The following is a 20404-nucleotide window of genomic DNA, read 5'->3' on the forward strand; positions in this document are numbered from 1 at the left end:
GAAGACAATGACATTAATGGGAAATCATTATATCATTTCTAAAAAAAAAAAAAAAAAAACATGGACAGGTGGGAATGTAAATCATTTTATTAAACGTTGAAGTCTTGTTGATATTTCAGCGTCCACAGTTTTGTGCTTCCCTTTACTTTGTCCCTTTGCATTGTCATTTATGTTGGAAAAAGAGTTTTGGGAAATTTCACTCCTAACCGTTTACTATGAGAGTAACTGCAGGTGGCGCATGGATAGAGCATAGACGGGATAGAGGCTCAGTAAGCCCAAACCTCCATTGAGCTGCATTAGGACAATTCATATCTCAATTCAGACATCGTAAAATCGACAAAGTAATTTATTAAATCTAATACCTAAGAAGACTGGCCTTTCATATACAAGTTCAATGAACCTGTATAAGGCTTCAGTAGAACGCTTAATTAGTAAATGATTTTGATTGGGCCCTTTTGGCGAGCGCTGAGAAAAGTAACAGACCCCACGTGACAACACCATCCACACTCTACTTTAAGTCTAACATTTACACCTGAATAATGACAATGAGAACCGTAATAGCCATTTAACTGAAATGCACAGTAAACAGCAAAGAAATAAGTGGAATAAAAAAATAACATGACAATGCATTGCGGTTTCTATGGTTACTACCACCCTGTTTGGTGTAGCTGCGCACATAGTCTAATCAAATGCGCAGAGAAGAAGACCGTGAATTAAAAGGATGACAACCAAACAAACATAACGCTTCATAACTGGATTAACTTTGAATGTCAATGTCTTATTTATAAGCGTTTAATGAAAAGTCACTAATTCTAAAGGTTAATTCAATGTACTTTCTCTGAAATACTTGAGTTTGTCGTGATCCAGTCAGGACTTGCCATGGACTTTAACGCGCGCGGACCGCAACAAATGTGTACAATCAACAGAGGATAAACGACGAAACAACGACATTGTTATGAAGGACCGACTGGCTGATTTAGACGTGGCAAGTGATTGATAATAAACCAGTTAGACGAACTAATTATTAAAAGGGGAATAATATATGGAGATCAATGTGTTTTAGTAACAAATCCATACAATTGTACACATATATTGGGGGTAACTTTCTCCATTGTTTATGTCTTTTTCCCATGTTTGTGTCGGTGTAGTGGTCTTCCTCCGTGCTCAAGTGTATCTTTGTGGTTTGTTTTAGTTCAGGCAAAGTGCCAGTGAAGATGGGGGTGTCATTGTGTCCATGGAGAGAGATGGCTTCATGCAGGATTTTTTCAGAAAGGTACAACCATTCATATTGATAAAATATGCTTCTCATTTGTGATGGACAGTCTTTAGGGATTCAATAAAATCATAGATGCAAACTCCTCACCTTTCAGTGAGAACTCACCTTTTTGAGATCAAAATAGGTCACCAATGGGATTTGCATAGATCCAATGAGAAAGTGTTTTATGGGGTGTAGGGGGGTCTTACAAGGGTACTTGGGAACTTACAAGTGTAAATAAAGAACTGGTTGTTTCAATAACTACTGTACAGTGTTTCCTTTACTCTTTACTTTAAATACTAGGTCTATAATGGGTAATATTTTATGTATGTGAGGTCTGAGATGTGGCAAACGGTATTGCAGTCTAATAAGCCAAAATTGTCTTAAATATCCTGCATAGCATTTCGTTATTTATAACATGAGATTTTAAACAAATGTTGATTTTTGGTAAATGTAAATGAAAATTACAGTTTTGGACATTAAGGGTTTTTTTCATTTATTTTTTATTACCCTGTAAGTAACTACAAATGAGCATGTAAAACATATAACTTAAAAAATAAAAAATAAAAAAAATTCCGTGCAGCATGACCCCACCCCGTGCAATGTTCTCACCTTTTTTCCCCCTTACCTGTTTGCATCCCTGTAAAATGCATAAAAATTGGGGCATAAAAGTTCTATTTAGCTTTAATTTATTTTGAACTCACTTTTAGTTTTAGTAATTTTAGTACTTCAACTCTTTAAATTTTATATCAGTTAGTTTCCAGGGCAGCATTTCTAATTTTCATTTTCATTTTAAAATTTTCATGCTATATTTGTATTTTATTTAAGCTTTATTTCAGTTAATGAACTTTTAATTATAATTTAATACAATAACACAGCTGAAATCTACACTGTTTAAATACATAAATTAACTACTTAATTAAAAAAACACATTACAAATAGTTTTAAATTGAGACTGTCTGCTTAATATCTGCTAACATTTTATTTTGATGGTCCCCAACAAACATTATACTGACTATAAGTAACTTTGCAAGTTTGTCAACTTATTCTACTAACCCTAACATAATACTCTGATTATAGTTAGATTGTATACTTAAATTGTACCACTGATATTGGGCATCACAACATCATAATGTACAGTATTACATGTATAAGAAAGGTATTTAATTACAAACGTGTTGCAACATGCATACCTAGTAGTTCACATCTAGAATCCCACTGAAGTGCACACTAAATCATTAAAGAAACCTTAAGGTTTGTGTTGAACTATGCTTTGCTTTATTTCAGGTGGAGGAGGTCAGAGGTGTCATTGATAAGATCTCGTCCCTTGTGAATGAGGTGAAGAAAAAACATAGTGTGATCCTTTCAGCTCCCAACCCTGATGAGAGTAAGTCACCGCTACTCAATGACTGTGAAATTTGAGCAAATGTTACAACTGAAACAAGTAAGAACTAGTTTCTGAAAGGTCAGGTTAAATAGTTTTGAGTGACAAGGTAGTGCAGGCTAGTAGATTGAAGGTTCAAACCCTTCCAGGGGTGATTTGAGCAAGGCACTTAAAGGGTTATTTCACCCCAAAATTTAAAAATTCTGTCAGTAATTACTCACCCTCATGTTGTTCCAAACCCGTAAGACTTTCGTTCATCTTTGGAACACAATCACAAAGATCTTCAGTTGTGTTCTGAAGACCCACAAAAGTTTTGTGGGTTTGGAACGATATGAGGGTGAGTAATTAATGACAGAATTTTCATTTTTTGGGTGAACTAACCCTTTAACTCCAGTTTGCTCCAATGAGACCATCCCTGCAGTAAGGAGCCATACACACAGAACTTGTTTTTCCATTTCACTGCGCTACTTTTCATTTGTTTTTCTATGTAAGCGCATACTAGACCAGGGATGTCCAGTCTTGTTCCTGGAGGGCCACTGTCCTGCAGAGTTCAGCTCTAACCCCAATTAAACACACTTGAACCATCTAATCAAAGTCTTACTAGAAAGTTCCAGGCAGGTCTGTTGAGGCAAAACTCTTCAGGACAGTGGCCCTCTAGGAGCAGGTTTGGACACCCCAGTGTTAGACGGACGTGTTTGACCGTTGCACTCACGTTTCTCGTCTTATGCAGCATCTCATGCATGACATCGCATTCTAAAAACACGGCGATCAAGTTAAAGGTGCCATCGAACGATTTTTTACAAGATGTAATATAAGTCTAAGGTGTCCCCTGAATGTGTCTATGAAGTTTCAGCTCAAAATACTCCATAGATTTTTTTAAATAATTTTTTTAACTGCCTATTTTGGGGCATAATTAGAAATGCGCCGATTCATGCTGCGGCCCCTTTAAATCGCGCGCTCTCCGCCCCCTCCCGAGCTCTCGACTCTATCACTGCATAAACAAAGTTCACACAGCTAATATAACCCTCAAAATGGATCTTTACAAAGTGTTCGTCATGCAGCATGTCTAATCGCGTAAGTATTATATTTATTTGGATGTTTACATTTGATTCTGAATGAGATTGATAGTGCTCTGTGGCTAAAGCTAACATTACACACTGTTGGAGAGATTTATAAAGAATGAAGTTGTGTTTATGAATTTTACAGACTGCAAGTGTTTAAAAATGAAAATAGCGACGGCTCTTGTCTCCATGAGTACAGTAAGAAATGATGGTAACTTTAACCACATTTAGTGTACATTAGCAACATGCTAACGAAACATTTAGAAAGACAGTTTACAAATATCACTAAAAATATCATGGATCATGTCAGTTATTATTGCTCCATCTGCCATTTTTCGCTGTTGTCCTTGCTTGCTTACCTAGTCTGATGATTCAGCTGTGCAGCTCCAGACGTTAATACTGGCTGCCCTTGTCTAATGCCTCAATCATGGGCTGGCATATATGCAAATATTGGGGGCGTACACCCCGACTGTTATGTAACAGTCGGTGTTATGTTGAGATTCGCCTGTTCTTCAGAGGTCTTTTAAACAAATGAGATTTATATAAGAAGGAGGAAACAATGGTGTTTGAGACTCACTGTATGTCATTTCCATGTACTGAACAACTATGCCGAAGTAAATTCAATTTTCAATTCGATGGCACCTTTAAATGAAGTTCAACTTTTAAAAAGGTGTTTCTAGTGTTGGGGATAAACAGTTTAGGACCCTTGAAACCAGATATGTTGAATAAAGACCCGGAGTCAAAGTTTTAAAAAAATAAATTGAAGAAAAATTTAATGAAGAATAGTTTGCAGTTTCATCAGCAGAAGCCAGCTTCAAGTCTCCCAAGGAGTTCGTAGGCCGCTCTGCGTACAATCAGATTTTCTCAATAATTATACTCTAACAGAGTCAACTAACTACGTCATTACTTCAGGTTGGATGATTCTGATTGGCTAAGAAAAATAGACAAGATTAGAAATTTTCCACACGTGGACAGATAGTAAGAAGCATATCTCCCTTTGTCACGGTGATGACGAGGGGACCCTGGATTTAGGTACCGGATGTCCTTTTGGGGTCATGACATGGTGTCTGCTGGTCTCAAGCAGAATGCCAGTTGTCCAGTACAAAGGGACCTGCACAAAACACTTAGCGCACATACACAGATACACATGATTCACAGCTTCTTCAAGGCTGAAGTTGATCTGAGCTCTGCTCTGAGCAGGAAACTTTCCCAAAGCATACTGATAACATGTTCTTTTCTCTCAGTGAGAAGTACAGAGGAAAATAGATCCTTTAACATACATTGAAGAAGTCATTCAAATAATTTAACAGAAATATAAATGTTGATTAATAACTTAAAATATATATTGAAGAAGTCATTCAAATAATTTAACAGAAATATAAATGTTGATTAATAACTTAAAATATATATTGAAGCGGCAGTGGATTCCAGAATCCACCCCTTCACTAGACCTTGCATTTGTTTTTTGTTTTCATTCCATTGATCTGCGTCTCACTAGCTACTTTTACATGGACACCTTTTCTTTCAATTGGAATGAAATTCTGATTGATGAATACGAATGTAGTACATGAAGGCTTAAGAAAGTGATCATGTTGATGTGCGCATTTACAGTGCACAGCATAGATGAGTACACCCCCTCTGAAACTTCTGAAAGTCAGCAATTACTCAATTACTTAGAAGACATGTTATGGTTCTTTAGAGATATAATGTTCCAGCAAGTCTGCTTAATCAATTACCAAAGAAGCATGTCAAAATTATTCAGGAAAATAAGATTTTCTTATCAAGGTGATAAAATGTTGTGTAGAAAAAATGAGTACACCCTCCTAAAAGTTACTAAATAAAACGAAATAAACATTTTCTGGTGTAAGTTTAAGGCAATGTTTGATCAACAGGTAAGTATGTGGAACCAAAACATTTAAAGAGAAGTAATTTCTTGACAATTAAAAGTGTTATATAGCCCACTGAATCATTCTCAGACTTAATGCTGACAACAGTGGCACCACTTGGGAGAGAACTGTCAGGAGACTTATTTCTTAAAACAAAAGATGACAGTGGTACAAGAGGATTACCAAATCATTGTTTTAAGTGTGAAAATATAGCAAAAGTAACACAGTAATTCAAAAACAGTTGACTTGTGACAAGGCCCCTGAAATAATCAGGCCTTCATTTTAAGCTTTCATTTAGTGATGAGGGATTTTTTTGCTAAAGAGCAGGAGAAATAACAAGTGAGTGTCTCAGAACCAGCAAAAGCTATGAAAAGAGTTACTGTTTATCTCACAGAGTAAGATGCAGCCTGCAGAAATGACATGCATGGTTGTTGTTCTCACTGGAACTACCTACTGTAGCAAAAGCACAATAAAGTCAGTTAGCCATTTCCAAAGCCCATATTTACAAAATATAGATTCTGGGAATCAATACTCTGATCTCATGAGACCAAATCAATCATTTTCGATCTAACAACATCCAAAATGTTATGGTGTTGCTAGAGGAGGAGTACAGTGAGAAGTGCCTGGTTCCCACAGTAAAGTTCAGTGGTAGTAAAGCTCTTATATAGGGATGTATGAGTGCTGAAGGTGTGAGGGAGTTCTGCATTATCAATGCTGTCATGAATTCCCACACCACTGTGTAATTTAATACACAAACTTGAAACAGAAGATGTTACCCTTTCCTCATTTCCTGCATTGTTTGGCATTTTTTCAACATGACAATGAAGGATATGCATTCTCCCAAGGTGAAAAACCTTCTGTGGACATGTATTGCACTCAATCTTAATACTCTTGAGCGTATAGTGACAGAACAGGACAGAAGTGACAATTTTTCATGAACTTGTACACTCCGTGCCAAGAAGGGTCAGAGCAGTATATTCAAAATTATGGAGGGCATACTAAGTGCTAGAATATTATACATTTGTTGAATTAAATCAATGGTGTACTCATTTCTGCAATCCTTAATTTAAACAAAATTGGCTAATTTACTTATTTTATGGCTATTAATGACATATATTTCTCAGTTTTTTTATTACGTATATGTTTAATACATTTTAGTTTCGCCATCTTTCCATGAACTGTATTAGAGATCATAAAGAAAATACATCTTTTGTATTTGTTCAGAGGGGGTGTACTCATTTATGCTGTGCACTGTATATGTCACAAGCTTTAAATTGGAATTGATTTTTTGACATGCACACACTGCATGAATATATAGAGTTTCCCACTTTTTTTGCATACTATTCTCCTACACTGCCTCTTTTCTTTGCTTTAAAGGACAGATTTTTATCAAATATTTATCTATTTTGGATCCTAATTTAGGAAACAACGAGCACATGAAGCCTTGTGCTGTGCTGCTTATATTTATGTGTGTTAAAAACACCCCTTCCCATGACCAAAACAAGGCATCTGTGGATGAGAGTCCAAAACAAGGACTGGTGGGACGTTGTCCCCCTCCACTTCACAGACAATGAGTGGAAGGAGAATTTTAGAATCAGACAACAGTCATTTATGACACTTCATTCAAAAACAACAACAGTTTGTTCCTGGCATCACACGTCATTATACCATCTCTACGTCATTGCACATATGCAATACGTTCCACTTTCAGTTTTGGATTAGAAAAGATTTAAACCTTTCCTTACAATCTGAATGTAATTTTTATTTGATTTGGCAAATTCATTCTGATTGATTTTTTTTTTTCTGAATGTAATTTTTATTGGATTTGGCAAATTCAAATTTTTTTTGCAAATTTTTTTAGCAAATTTTTTTTTTTTTTTGATTATTCTGATTGTGCTATTAGTGAGATTACAATCAGATTATTAGGGTCCATGTAAACGCAGCTACTGTTTAACTACAAAATGTGTGAATGGCCCTTAAGTGTACTGTGAAAGGCTTTCACATTATACTTAACTCTGATTTTATCCTTTTTTACCCAGTTTAAGCAATGTTTAATCTTTATCTTTTTCATAGTGGGTTAAAATGGGTTAAAATAACACTGGGGCTAGTTTACTCTGCTTGTTATTTGAGTTGTAAATTTGTCCAAATTACTCACCTCATCTTAGCTTTCAGCTTCTTTGTAGTATTACCTAATAAATGACAATGACTTCGCGTCACTCTGCTGTTGTCTTTGTCTGAACCCACACTCAGTCTTTCCGTCATTCATATCCACACACAAAAACAACTGGGATCTGTCACAAACAAAGAACGATTTTATAACTCTCTTCCCAGCGGCACATAGCCTTATAACAGCACAAGACCATGGGCTTCCTTTACCGGAAATATCACATCACATCATTCTATACAAGTACAACTCTGGGGCAGCCAGGAAACTGCTGTAGGGAAAACATTTCTCACATGCGCATACACACACACACTCACGGTTACTGGGACTCTTTTGTAATGTCTTGGCAGTGCTCATGGGGAGAATGTGAATGGTGTCTGCTCACAATGAACACATGAATAGAAAATCATTCAAATTGATGGGGAAAAGAGAGACCCTTTAAAAGTTGCTATAGTGAGTCAAGTTTGGGCATGCGAGGAATCATGGATTCCCCCATCACATTCTTAATTTGAAGTGAGTGTGTTGAGGATAGTTTTGGCTGTTATTTGCAGGGCATGTATAGGACATGCAGACAGGAATGTGAGATTGAGATAAAGACATCTGCAAGGGTGTGAGTGTTTCTTCAACCAACTCTATGCTCGTTTTTCTTCTATACACAAGTGTTATCTCAGTGGTGTATGTTCTGTGAATCCTCAAGTTGATAGTAAAATTGAATGATCTGTTGACGATTGTGATATTTCGCCTTTTTAAGAGCGAGCATAGCTATCTATGGTCATTTTTCATCCATACACCTGCCTGTGTTTTATATTCTTCTCATATATAACACACCACAGTGTTTCTCCAACATGACACATCATAATGTAAACAATGCTGAACACGGGCATATTTTCCAAAACAGTTATCTGTAACATATGATAAAAAAACACTAACTTTGATAGCCAACTGTTTATTTTATAGTCTATTATTCGTGAGTTGTATATCAAGTGAACGTCAGGCCCTGAAATATCAAGGAGCCTCTGCATTTATTTGATCAAAATACAGTAAAAACAGTAATATTGTGAATACTTTGATGGCAAAGCTGAATTTTCAGCAGTCATTATTACTCCAGTCTTCAGTGTCACATGATCCTTCAGAAACATCTCTTAGTATTATCAAATTTGAAAGTGCCGCTTTATATTTTTGTGGAAACCGTGATGCATTTTTTTTTTTTTCAGGATTCTTTTATGGATAGAAAGTTCAAAAGAAAGGCGTTTATTTGAAGTAGAACTCTTTTGTAACATTATAAATGTCATTACAGTCACTTTTGATCAATTTAATGCATCATTGTTGAATAAAAGTTATTAATTTCTCTTATAACAAAATATGACCTTGCTATCAGAAACAAAAGAAGAGCTGGAACAACTCACAGTGGAAATCAAGAAACATGCCAACTTTGTGCGGACCAGCCTCAAATGTGAGTTGGATGTTCTGCTTCTGTCTGTTGATGATAATGAAGCAGAGATCATCAGTGCACTTGGCAAAGGAAATAAATAAGTTCTGATCTATTTTCTCCTCAGCAATGCAACAGAATCAACCTACAGATGAGCAGGAGAATCAAGCTACAGTGGATGCACGCATTCAGAAAACACAGGTGAGAAATGTCCTACCTTTCCTAACATCTTACCATCCTGTACAGTAATATTTTCAACCCAAATTTATTTATTACACTTCTTCTTTTTTTTTTTTTTTTAGTACACCAACTTGTCACGCAAGTTTGTGGAGGTAATGACACAATATAATGAAACCCAAGTGTCCTTCAGAGAGAAGAGCAAAGGCAGGATTCAGAGACAGCTGGAGATCAGTAAGTCACACGTATACCTTCATACATTCGCAGTCAATGTAAACAGCTGACAGATTTCCACTTAAAAGGACCATACTGTATATATTTTCATTCATATACTGTACACATTAATAAAAAAGGCCCTCTTAAGCCGCGTTTCCACCGCAGGAACTTTCCCCAGTAACTAGGGACTTTGGGGTGGTACTCTGATTTTCGACTGCAGGGACCAGGGTCTGAATGAATTTCCAAGTAAAAATCCCCCTCTCAGAAAGTCCCTGCTCATGAGGTAGTTGTTTTTCAAAGTTCACAAACTTTCGGGGGTGGGACTTGGGCACCGAACATGCTGATTGGTTGAGTTCGTGCAGCATTTTATTTCAACCACCATTTTTAAAAGTCTGTTGCAGTGCGTACAGTAAGAGATGTTTGCTATTCGAATCAACAGTGGAATTTAACCCTTAAATGCATACCTCGGGTCTTTAGTGACCCGGGACGTCATTCACTACCCTCCTCCTCATTCATTTTTTAAAGTTAGACATCAACCTTCTTGGTATTCCTCAATCAATTCATTATAAAGAATATAACAAGAGAGCAAGTACTGGACACAATCAAATATGACTGTTACTGTTACTGGATGGATCTGGTGAAGATGTTAGCGATCGAAATATTGATTTTGAAGATGTTGAAAATTATATAGTTTTGAGAATACGTTTGAGATCACGAATGGGCTCATATTCGTGACCTCAAACATAAAACTAGCCTATTATTTGCTGAATTTACTGGGAAATGAGCTCTGACGAGGACAGTGAGGATCTGCTCAAACTGAGCCCTTTCAAGCTCCAAAAAAAGGTAACAAAATATGCTTTATGTTATTCTTCTATAATTGTTATTCTGATATCAGAGGATTTTTATATTATTGCGACAGGTAGAGATCCTTCCGTGGTAGATATAGATCCGGGTCGATAAAGACCCGAATATGTAAGAATGATTGGCGAAACAGTCATGCATTTAAGGGTTAAAAAATACAACTGATGGGCCGACGACAAGGTTCAGGCTTTATTAAGCTTATATGCAGAGGACGAAATCCAGTGGGAACTGGAAAGTCCTGTGCAGTCCTACATCACTGGACTAATCTTTACGGTACTTTAGACTGTGATGGAAACACAGACAGCAACAGGTCTGGGGGGAAAAATTTCCTGAGAAAAAAGTTTCAGTGGAAAAGCGGCTTTATTCCCTCTCAGAAAGCTCAAGCACTGCTGTACTTTTGTCACCACTAGTTCTTTCACATCATCTTGGTGTGTCATGGCCTTTAAACTTTTTTTTTGCTAGGGATAAATGACATGCTGCTATCATATCAGTTATCAGGCTGGTATTAGAGACTTTAAAAAGTATCAGCATTGGTTGATATTAGATATACAGTTATGTCCACATATATTTGGATACAGGCACAATTTTCATACTTTTGGCTCTGTATACCACCAGAATAAAATTAAAATGAAACAATCAAGATGAATTTGAAGTGCAGACTTTCAGCTTTAATTTAAGGGGTTGAACAAAAATATCAAATAAAAAGTTTAGGATTTGAAACCACTTTTATATCAGGGGCTCAAATGTAATTAGACAAATGAATATAATCATAAATAAAATGTTAATTTTTAATATTTTGTTGAGGATTCTTTGCAGGCAATGACTGCCTGAAGTCTGGAACCCATGGGCATCACCAAAGACTGGGTTTCCTCCTTTGTGATGCTTGCCATGTCTTAACTGTAGCTGTCTTCAGTTGTTTTTTGTTCGTGGGTCTTTCTGCCTTTAGTTTTGCCTTCAGCAAGTGAAATGCATGCTCACTCGGGTCGAGATCAGGCGTTTGACTTGGCCATAGCAGAATATTCTACTACTTTTCCTTCTTTTTTGTTTTGAGTCAATTGCCTGATTATTTTTGGTCCCTTGAAAAAGAGGGGTGGCTATTCTCAAGAGTTGTAATTCTTAAACCTTTCCTCCAATTTGGATGTAAATACTCTCAAATTAAAGCTGAGAGTGTTCACTTTAAGCCCATATCCATTATATAACCAAATATATATGGACATAACTGTATACTAGCTGAAATTGGATATTTAATTGTGCAACTAATTTATGGAATTTTTACAATAAGATTACCTTGGCCTTGATCCAACACTTACTTTAAAGGTGCCCTATAACTTTTTTTTAAAAGATGTAATATAAGTCTAAGGTGTCTCCTGAATGTGTCTGTGAAGTTTCATCTCAAAATACCCCATAGATTTTTTTTTAATTCATTTTTTTAACTGCCTGTTTTGGGGCATAATTAGAAATGAGCCGATTCAGGGTGTGTGGCCCTTTAAATCTGGTGCTCCACGCCCCAAGAGCTCGCGCTTGCCTTAAACAACATAAAAAAAGTTCACACAGCTAATATAACCCTCAAAATGGATCTTTACAAAGTGTTCGTCATGCATCATGTCTAATCGCGTAAGTACAGTGTTTATTTTGATGTTTACATTGATTCTGAATGAGTTTGAGGCTATGCTCCGTGGCTAACGGCTAATGCTACACTGTTGGAGAGATTTATAAAGAATGAAGTTGTGTTTATGCATTATACAGACTGCAAGTGTTTAAAAATGAAAATAGCGATGGCTCTCGTCTCCGTGAATACAATAATAAACGATGGTAACTTTAACCACATTTAACAGTACATTAGCAACATGCTAACGAAACAATTAGAAAGACAATTTACAAATATCACTAAAAATATCATGTTATCATGGATCATGTCAGTTATTATTGCTCCATCTGCCATGTTTTGCTAGTGTCCTTGCTTGCTTACCTAGTCTGTTGATTCAGCTGTGCACATCCAGACGTTACTGACTGCCCTTGTCTAATGCCTTCCATAATGTTGGGAACAAGGGCTGGCATATGCAAATATTGGGGGCGTACATATTAATGATCCCGACTGTTACGTAACAGTCGGTGTTATGTTGAGATTCGCCTGTTCTTCGGAGGTCTTTTAAACAAATGAGATTTATATAAGAAGGAGGAAACAATGGAGTTTGAGACTCACTGTATGTCTTTTCCATGTACTGAACTCTTGTTATTTAACTATGCTGAGGTAAATTCAATTTTTGAATCTAGGGCACCTTTAAATTAATCTTTAAAAACGCTATAATTTAATAGTTTATTTAATAATTTAATAACATTGTTAAATGTCATCTTTAGCAAACCTCAAAATGAATATCCATTTTTCATACTGTACATAATGTTGTGATGCCTAAATACACTTGTAGCATTTAAAATTATTAATTCTAGTTTTTAGCTCTTTATTTTTGTATTATTTAGGAAAAATAGTACTAGAATTTGGTCTAGTAAGGACAAAAAGCTTTGCCTAATTATTGTTTTCCCCTCTTATCACATGACATGCTGCTCCTGAAGTATAATTTGAGTAACGTGTGGTCAGACATGTAGTGCAGACCTCTGAAGAGTGTGTGTGTGTGTGCGCGCGTGCGTGTGTGTGTGTGTTAATGAGGTACTTTCTTTGCTTTACGACACATGAAACTGCGGTTTGTCACCGGAGACTGTAAGGCAAGTGTTACCTGGGCAACAGGGCTCCAGAGATCCTGCTGTACCTCTGCACAGTGGGCCAGGAGCAGAATGTCATGTGATATTATACTGAGTCATATGTCATGTGACTGTTGTATTTGCATGAAGACCCAATTAATATGTAGTGAGATGTGGCCTGCTGGGGGATACTAGGATCAAGAGCAAAGCTTTTTTTCATGCCCCCCAACCCCCCCAAGTATGAATATGTGCACTGGTCCACTGCTTAGGGGTCATATTGTTTGAGTGTGTGTGTATTTTTCCAGCGGCCTTTGCATTGATGGTTTCAGCCATTGTAATGTTCCCTCTCATTTTCCCAGCTGAATCAATATAGTCCCCAATGCATACTTAGCGTGACCAGACAGACTTGTACAAGCACATGGTACACACATATACTGTTCCATGACACAAAGCCAAACAATTATCCAAATGGACTAGCCTATTAGCAATTACTGGTCATCGTCTCATGTTTACCCATGACAAATTTACATACAGACAGCCGTTTATCAAACAAATAATGGCCTAAACAGGATCAGCCAGTTCATGAGGTGTTTTTTTTTTAATCTATTGCACTCTGAATCTTGTAGCTGGAAGAATCACAACTAATGAAGAATTGGAAGAGATGCTGGAGACTGGAAACTCTTCCATTTTCACCTCTGATGTAAGTTTGCTTCTCAAAATGACTATTTCCAGTCTTACTGTAGGCTGAAGGAAGGAATATTAAAATACTGCAGCTCTCATCCAGAGCCAATTTCCTTTGGCTTCTCATCTTACTGTATTTGTGACATGATATGAGAGCAACAAATCTTTTCAACAATTATGCAGAATTGGCACCCTCTGCTGGCTATTTCTCTACAACTCACCCAAAAATAATAATTCTGTCATCATTAACTACATTAATTGTGTAGTTTTAAACCCATATTTCTAACATGAAGTACAAACTGAGAATTTTTTTCTAAGCAATTGCACTTCCATTCAAAAGTTTAGTATCCGTAAGATTTTTTAAAATTGTTTTTGAAAGAAGTCTCTTCTGCTCACCAAGGCTGCATTTATTTGATAAAAAAAATACAGTAAAAACAGATATATTGTGAAATATTTTTCCAATTTAAAAAAACTATTTTCTATTTGAATATATATTAAAATGTAATTTATTTCTGTGATGATAAAAGCTGATTTTTCAGAATCATTACTCCAGTCTTCAGTGTCACACGATTCTTCAGAAATCATTCTAATATGCTGATTTAATACATTTTATTATTACTTTAACAATTACAATTCTTTTACTTTTCTCCTTTTTTTTCGAAGAAATAAAGTGCTACGGGTTTTTAGCATGAGGGTGAGTAAATGATGACACAATTGTCTTATTTTGGGTGATCTGTCCCTTTATTGTTTGCTTATGCAGTGTTTTTAAGTTCCTAGAGGCTGTTAAAAGATATCCTTTGTTTTCAGATCATCTCCGACTCTCAGATAACTCGTCAGGCCCTTAATGAGATCGAGTCTAGACATAAAGACATCTTGCGGTTGGAGGCCAGCATTAAAGAGCTTCATGACATGTTTGTAGACATGGCCATGCTTGTTGAGACCCAGGTACAGTGATCAGCAATCTTTATTGTTGTTTGTTCACTTATTAGTTGTTACTAGCACTTGTAGAGCATTCATTCATAAACACTCATTTATGTTGTACAGGGTGAGATGATAAACAACATTGAAAAGAATGTAAACAATGCCGTAGAATACGTCGGCCATGCTAAAGTGGAGACCAAGAAAGCTGTCAGGTACCAGACACAGGCCCGCAGGGTAAGAGAACAAAACCTATAATCTATTAAACCAGAAAGGATACAGATATTTTTGAATATCTTCTCACCTGGCAATTGAGTGTTATAGTAGAGTTCCAGATATCACACAGTTCTCCATAGAGAAACTGATGAGCTCTGAGATTAAAGGCTGGAATGCACAACACAACTTGAACAGATATTAAAACACTAGGCATCACACATTTGCCAACATTTGTAAATGGTTACATAAAAAACTTGGCATCGTACACTAAACATCTGAGGATCACAACTTTCAAGTCGTTCCGAACAACAAACTCACGCACAAACATGAGCCTAGTTACTAGGAGACACATGACAAATGAAAACAATAATATGTTCGAAAATCAGCTCAAAACAGTTTGAGTGGATGGAATCATAGGCCCGTTGACACCAAGAACGATAACTATAAAGATAACAATAAAGATATAATTCTAAATATAAAACAAATCACTGTCCACACCAAAGCTATAATGATAACGATATAGAGAAATTATATCGTTGGGATCACTTTCATAACTATTTTTTTTTCCAGCTGTTGAAAGATAAAACACTGACAGGCAGCCAATCAGAATACAATCTAATTTTCAGGTCTTGCGCATTTAAAATGGCAGACGACATTGCGGAGAAGTTAATCGCCGAGGTCCAGAAAAATCCAGCACTGTTTGACAAGTCAAATCCCCTTAGAAAATGGATATATGGAAAACAATCGGCCTTACCCTCGGAATAAATGCTGAGAAGTAATGAGATCATAATGCCAGGCTAGCAAATAGTGTAACATGATATTACCTCAGGTATGCAGCATTAGTTTCGACAACACTGTCTTGCTTCCGGTGAAGTTGCAGTGAAAAAGTCTAGGCGTTGTTTTTATTCCACTTCGTCAGCTAAATTCACTCGAAACGTAGCATGCTGAGGACATCTGCTGGTTAAAGCCGTGAACAGCAAAAACATGTTGTACGCACTTTGAAACGGCAGCACATGAGCTTAAAATAAACAGACTGTTATTGTTCGTTGGTGTGGACACAAATATAGTTATCATTATAGTTATCTTTATAGTTATCGTTCTTGGTGAGAACAGGCCTTAACTGAAAAAAATCTTGGCAAAAGCTATGTAGTGTATTCCAGCCTTAAGAAGCCACATTATATAATCCTTTTTGCCTACAATCAGAGTTTGTAATATTCAGAAATAATACAGCCCTAAAATAAATGGGACTATTTTATAATGATTTTTAGAGCTCTTTGGCTTTATTCTGTCACAATATGTACTACAGTCTTAAGAATATTCTCTTCTACAGAATTTTGAAATGTTTCCATGTGCTTAAATAAATGCAATCATTATAACAATTTCTTTTTGTCTTGTACAGAAATACATCATTCTTGCTCTTATTATTTTTTCCGTGCTTGCTGTGGTCGCTCTAATAATTGGCTTATCTGTGGGACTGTCTGTTAAAACCACAACTAACTCCGCCTCCTCCAGCTCTAATGCAGCCAATCCTGCCTAAGCATGGTTTTCAAGGTAACCCAATCACTAACATTCTCATCTAGCCTAATTTCACTTTGCCCCAGCTTGAATGTGGTGACAATAGAGTGCCCCAGGGATGACGCGTTTTTGTAGGCCAACCCGGAAGTTAGTGGCGCATGGGTTCCCTCGACTGAAAGCCTATTCATTTTTCCCATAGACTTTTGGAAAATCGCAGAAAATAAGCTCTGTGTTTAACAAAGGGTTAGGACACTTACACGTTTTGTCAAGATAATCTTTACAAGTTAACACAACATTTATAGATTTTGAAGCCTAAATAAAGTGGTCAGATATAAAAGGCTAACAGTAGGCTATAAACAGACTACAGCACACCATGGTCACGGATCAACGTCGTCACCACCAAGCGTCCTCAAACTTTATTTAGAAAACAACTCTATTTAAAAACATGCTCTGCACTGTGTATGAATACTTATCCACATTTTCATGAGAAATGCTGTCCAAATGTCCTGTTTGTCATGATGACGTCTAAAGTCCCCGCCAAAGGAAGTAGTCCCTTTTAGCAATTTGTTAGCAACCGCCGATTTTAAGACACAGTAAAGGTTTAAAAAATCACAAGTGGGTTATAACTGGTGTGTTTTATATCATAGATCAAAACGTGAAAGTATTTAGAGGCTTTGTTAACCACAGACCTTATTTCAGGCGATTTAGCAAAAACCCATTCAAAAAACCCATAGACTTTACGGCGTTGGAACTGGAAGTCCTAAAATGCTAACTCGCTTCCGGGTTTTGCCTACAAAAACACGTCATCCCTGGGGCACTCTATTGAGTCGTTTTAAAGGTTTCAATAAAAGATAGGCTCTTATCAATACCATTTTACTTGCTTATGCTCACCAAAGCTGGATTTATTTAATCAAAGATACAGGAAAACGGTAATATTGTATTATTACAACTTAAAATTACAAAAAAGGGATGCATATCTTTTGCTAACAAAAACAGGTACATTTACTTTTATTAATTAGTTTTATACACGCTGGTAATTTTTGTTGTTCTTTATCTCTCTGTCATAGAAATTGGTCTATGTTGCCATTTGTGGAGCCGTGTGCATCATCATTCTACTAGTCATCATCGTCATTGCAGTTTACGGCGATTAGTCACCCATAGCAAAGCTTTATTTCCTTTGCCATTACTGTGCCTTTTGAAAAAAGAGAGAATTACTTTTTTGTCTGCTGCATACTAAACTGCTCTTGAATTTATTACCAGTGAATTGTGTAGAAAATGGCAATGAATTGTGGTCAGACTTTCCTTTTTGACTTATATGCTTTGCCACTTCACTACAACAACCAGAGGTAATTATGTCTTTTATTTATTTAATGCTTGTAAGTAAATTTTGCACAATTGAGTAATATTTTGTTATATTATGATTTGTAACTGAGTACTTTGTTCCTTGGGAGGTCTGACTGACAATGTGGAGTTAAATGCAATCCAACAAAGTGCACCTAAGATATGTTATAATTAAAAAAAAAAATGGAATTGTATTGTATTCAAGAATCACAAGTTCAAAATATTTTGTTTCAGCTTTTACACAATGGTTTGACAGTGTTCAATATGGCAGTTGGCTCCGCACAATATGATGTCAGATCTGTGAACCATGTTACAAAACATGTTTTAATCACTTAATATTGTTCCTTTTTGTCTCTTACATGACTGTATCTGAAAGGAATTTAACTATATAGTCAAATGTTCATTTATTGTAAAATAAATGAGTTGCTCACTGCTCACAACTGTCATACTGTATCTTTCTGTTATTGGTGAATGTTGACATACAATTGTGTTCCAAATTTTTTTTGAAAATGAATACTTTTATTCAGCAAAGACATTTAATTGATCAGAAGAGACAGTAAAGGCTGTCATTTACATTGTTACAAAAATATTTTTAAATGCTGTTATTGATCATGTGACACTGAAGGCTTGAGTAATGATGCTGAAAATTCAGCTTTGCATCACAGGAAAAAAATGTTTTAAAATATATTTAAACAGAAAGCAGTTATTTTAAATTGTAATAATATTTCACAATATTACTGTTTTTACTGTATTTTATATCTAATAAATGCAGCCTTTGTGATCAGTGTTGGGGGTAACGCATTACAAGTAACTTAAATTACGTAATCAGATTACTTTTTCAAGTAACCAGAAAAGTAATGCACTTTTTCAATTTACAACAAAATATGTTACTTTTTCACATTTATTGACTGGCAGCTCTCCTGTTGAGAGAAATAAAGTGCTGGTGTTGTGTGCACTGTGTGAACATGATGGTTATTGTAGTTCTAGACTAAATGTGAACATGCATTTACTCACTTGCACGAAAACATTCAGTATTCCTCAAAATTAATAAAAACAGTGAAATGCAGTCTCAGAATTTTATGCAAACATAATAATTAACTATATTAAATTAAACATATACTTTATGTATTTAATCTCACTTTATTAACCAATATATTTGCTGCTGCTGACCTTCAATGATCTAATTCAACCATACTAATAAGCAAAAATTACTTTAGATTTAGAAATAAGAGTGTTGAACTTTCTTCTGTATCCTATTATTCTTTAACCCAGAATGGCAGCACAGCTGAAAGGTTTGTTTGAGCTGCGCCCTCTACTGTACAGGTTTAAATATGCACTTCCTTCTGACTGAGGCTTATTCATTTCACTTTTGGTGTGAAAGGGCCTGAACATTTGCCAAAAATGTATTTATTTTTGTTATTAAAAAACAAACAAGCAAGCCCAGCCCAGGATAGAAAAAGTAACACAAAAGTAATGTAACGCACGCTTTTTTAGGGAGTAACGCAATATTGTAATGCATTACTTTTAAAAGTAACTTTCCACAACACTGTTTGTGAATATAAAAGGCTCCTTTAAAAAAAATCTTACATACTACAAACTTTTTATTAGCAGTTAAATATCAATTCCTCTACAACACTGCCCCTCCCCATAAAACGCTTCACTATCTTCTCTTGAATGGCATCGATCAACTGATAATTCCATACATCCATAATGTCCAGAAATCATTATACCATTGTTTTAATGAGAACTCCTCAAAACCCTTTGTTGATGACATCACCCTCACCGTTACCATGACAACCTCAATATGTGTGACAAAGCTGAAGCAGGTGCATATATTGATGCTCATGGGATTTTACCCTGGATGCACAACAGCTGTGAAAATCTCTTTCAAACTCACTCACACGCATTAGACAGTCTAGATGCTGAATGTGAAAACCATATGCACATAAACAGTATGATGAAAGCTGAATAAATGCCTCTCGTGACATGACACTTTCAGGACATCCTATCTCTGCTATTGAGCTGTGAGTGGGCAGAAGCACAGACATTATGTAACTGAAATGTTCCTGCCTCAGAGACAGTAAAGAGAGCATCCACACACACACACACAGGAGAGAGAGAGAGAGCCAGTGAGAAATAAATAAATTAAAATCTCACCTGACCTGGTTAGGGTGAGTGAATAAAAAGATGAAGCTGAAAGGGGAGACAGAGGAGTGAGTGTTTGTAACAGTGATGAGACAGTCAGTGCTCCTCTCTCATTCTCTGTGTGAGTCATTGTTTGGCTGAACAGCAGCGTACTGGAAGCCACAGGGAAGGACAACTAGGAAAACGTGAGTGTATTATAGGTATGAATGAGGATTTTCGTTTTGAACCTTTCAGAGAGGTTGATTTTCACTTGAATCCAATGGTTACCAAATGCTGCATAAAAATAAAGGTTCTTTATTGGTTCCCTGAAGAACATTTAACATCCATGGAACCTTTTCATTGCACAAAATGTTCTTCTAAGGAAAAAATGGTTCTTTTCACTGTAAGGTTCTTTGGGGAACCAAAAATTGTTCTTCTATGGCATCGCTGTAAACAAAACAACAACAAAACAAACTTTT

General features: G+C 36.2%; 1 protein-coding gene across 2 annotated transcripts; it reads left to right on the forward strand.

Moving 5' to 3' along the window:
* The first annotated feature begins 651 nt into the window (after positions 1-651).
* On the forward strand, positions 652-18247 carry stx2b (syntaxin 2b). Of its 2 annotated transcripts, XM_048209739.1 has the most exons (11): positions 656-985; positions 1193-1273; positions 2543-2642; positions 9129-9203; positions 9307-9380; positions 9482-9590; positions 13757-13830; positions 14619-14756; positions 14856-14966; positions 16345-16496; positions 17528-18247. In XM_048209739.1, exons 1-10 carry the CDS (start codon positions 956-958, stop codon positions 16480-16482), a joined length of 930 nt encoding a protein of 309 aa, XP_048065696.1. In that variant the 5' UTR covers positions 656-955; the 3' UTR covers positions 16483-16496; positions 17528-18247. The 2 variants fall into 2 exon arrangements, with proteins under 2 accessions (XP_048065697.1, XP_048065696.1); XM_048209740.1 differs by lacking the exon at positions 16345-16496 and having other exon boundaries at positions 652-985.
* The last annotated feature ends 2157 nt before the right edge of the window (positions 18248-20404 follow it).

The sequence above is a fragment of the Megalobrama amblycephala genome, linkage group LG12 (genome assembly GCF_018812025.1).
Source record: "Megalobrama amblycephala isolate DHTTF-2021 linkage group LG12, ASM1881202v1, whole genome shotgun sequence".
In the NCBI taxonomy this organism is placed as follows: Eukaryota; Metazoa; Chordata; class Actinopteri; order Cypriniformes; family Xenocyprididae; genus Megalobrama; species Megalobrama amblycephala.

Coding starts and splice junctions, on each gene's coding strand:
- stx2b (XM_048209739.1), top strand. CDS start 956: ATGAAGGACCGACTGGCTGATTTAGACGTG. Junction 13,831..14,618: donor CTTCCATTTTCACCTCTGAT/GTAAGTTTGCTT, acceptor CTTTGTTTTCAG/ATCATCTCCGACTCTCAGAT. Junction 14,757..14,855: donor CCATGCTTGTTGAGACCCAG/GTACAGTGATCA, acceptor TATGTTGTACAG/GGTGAGATGATAAACAACAT.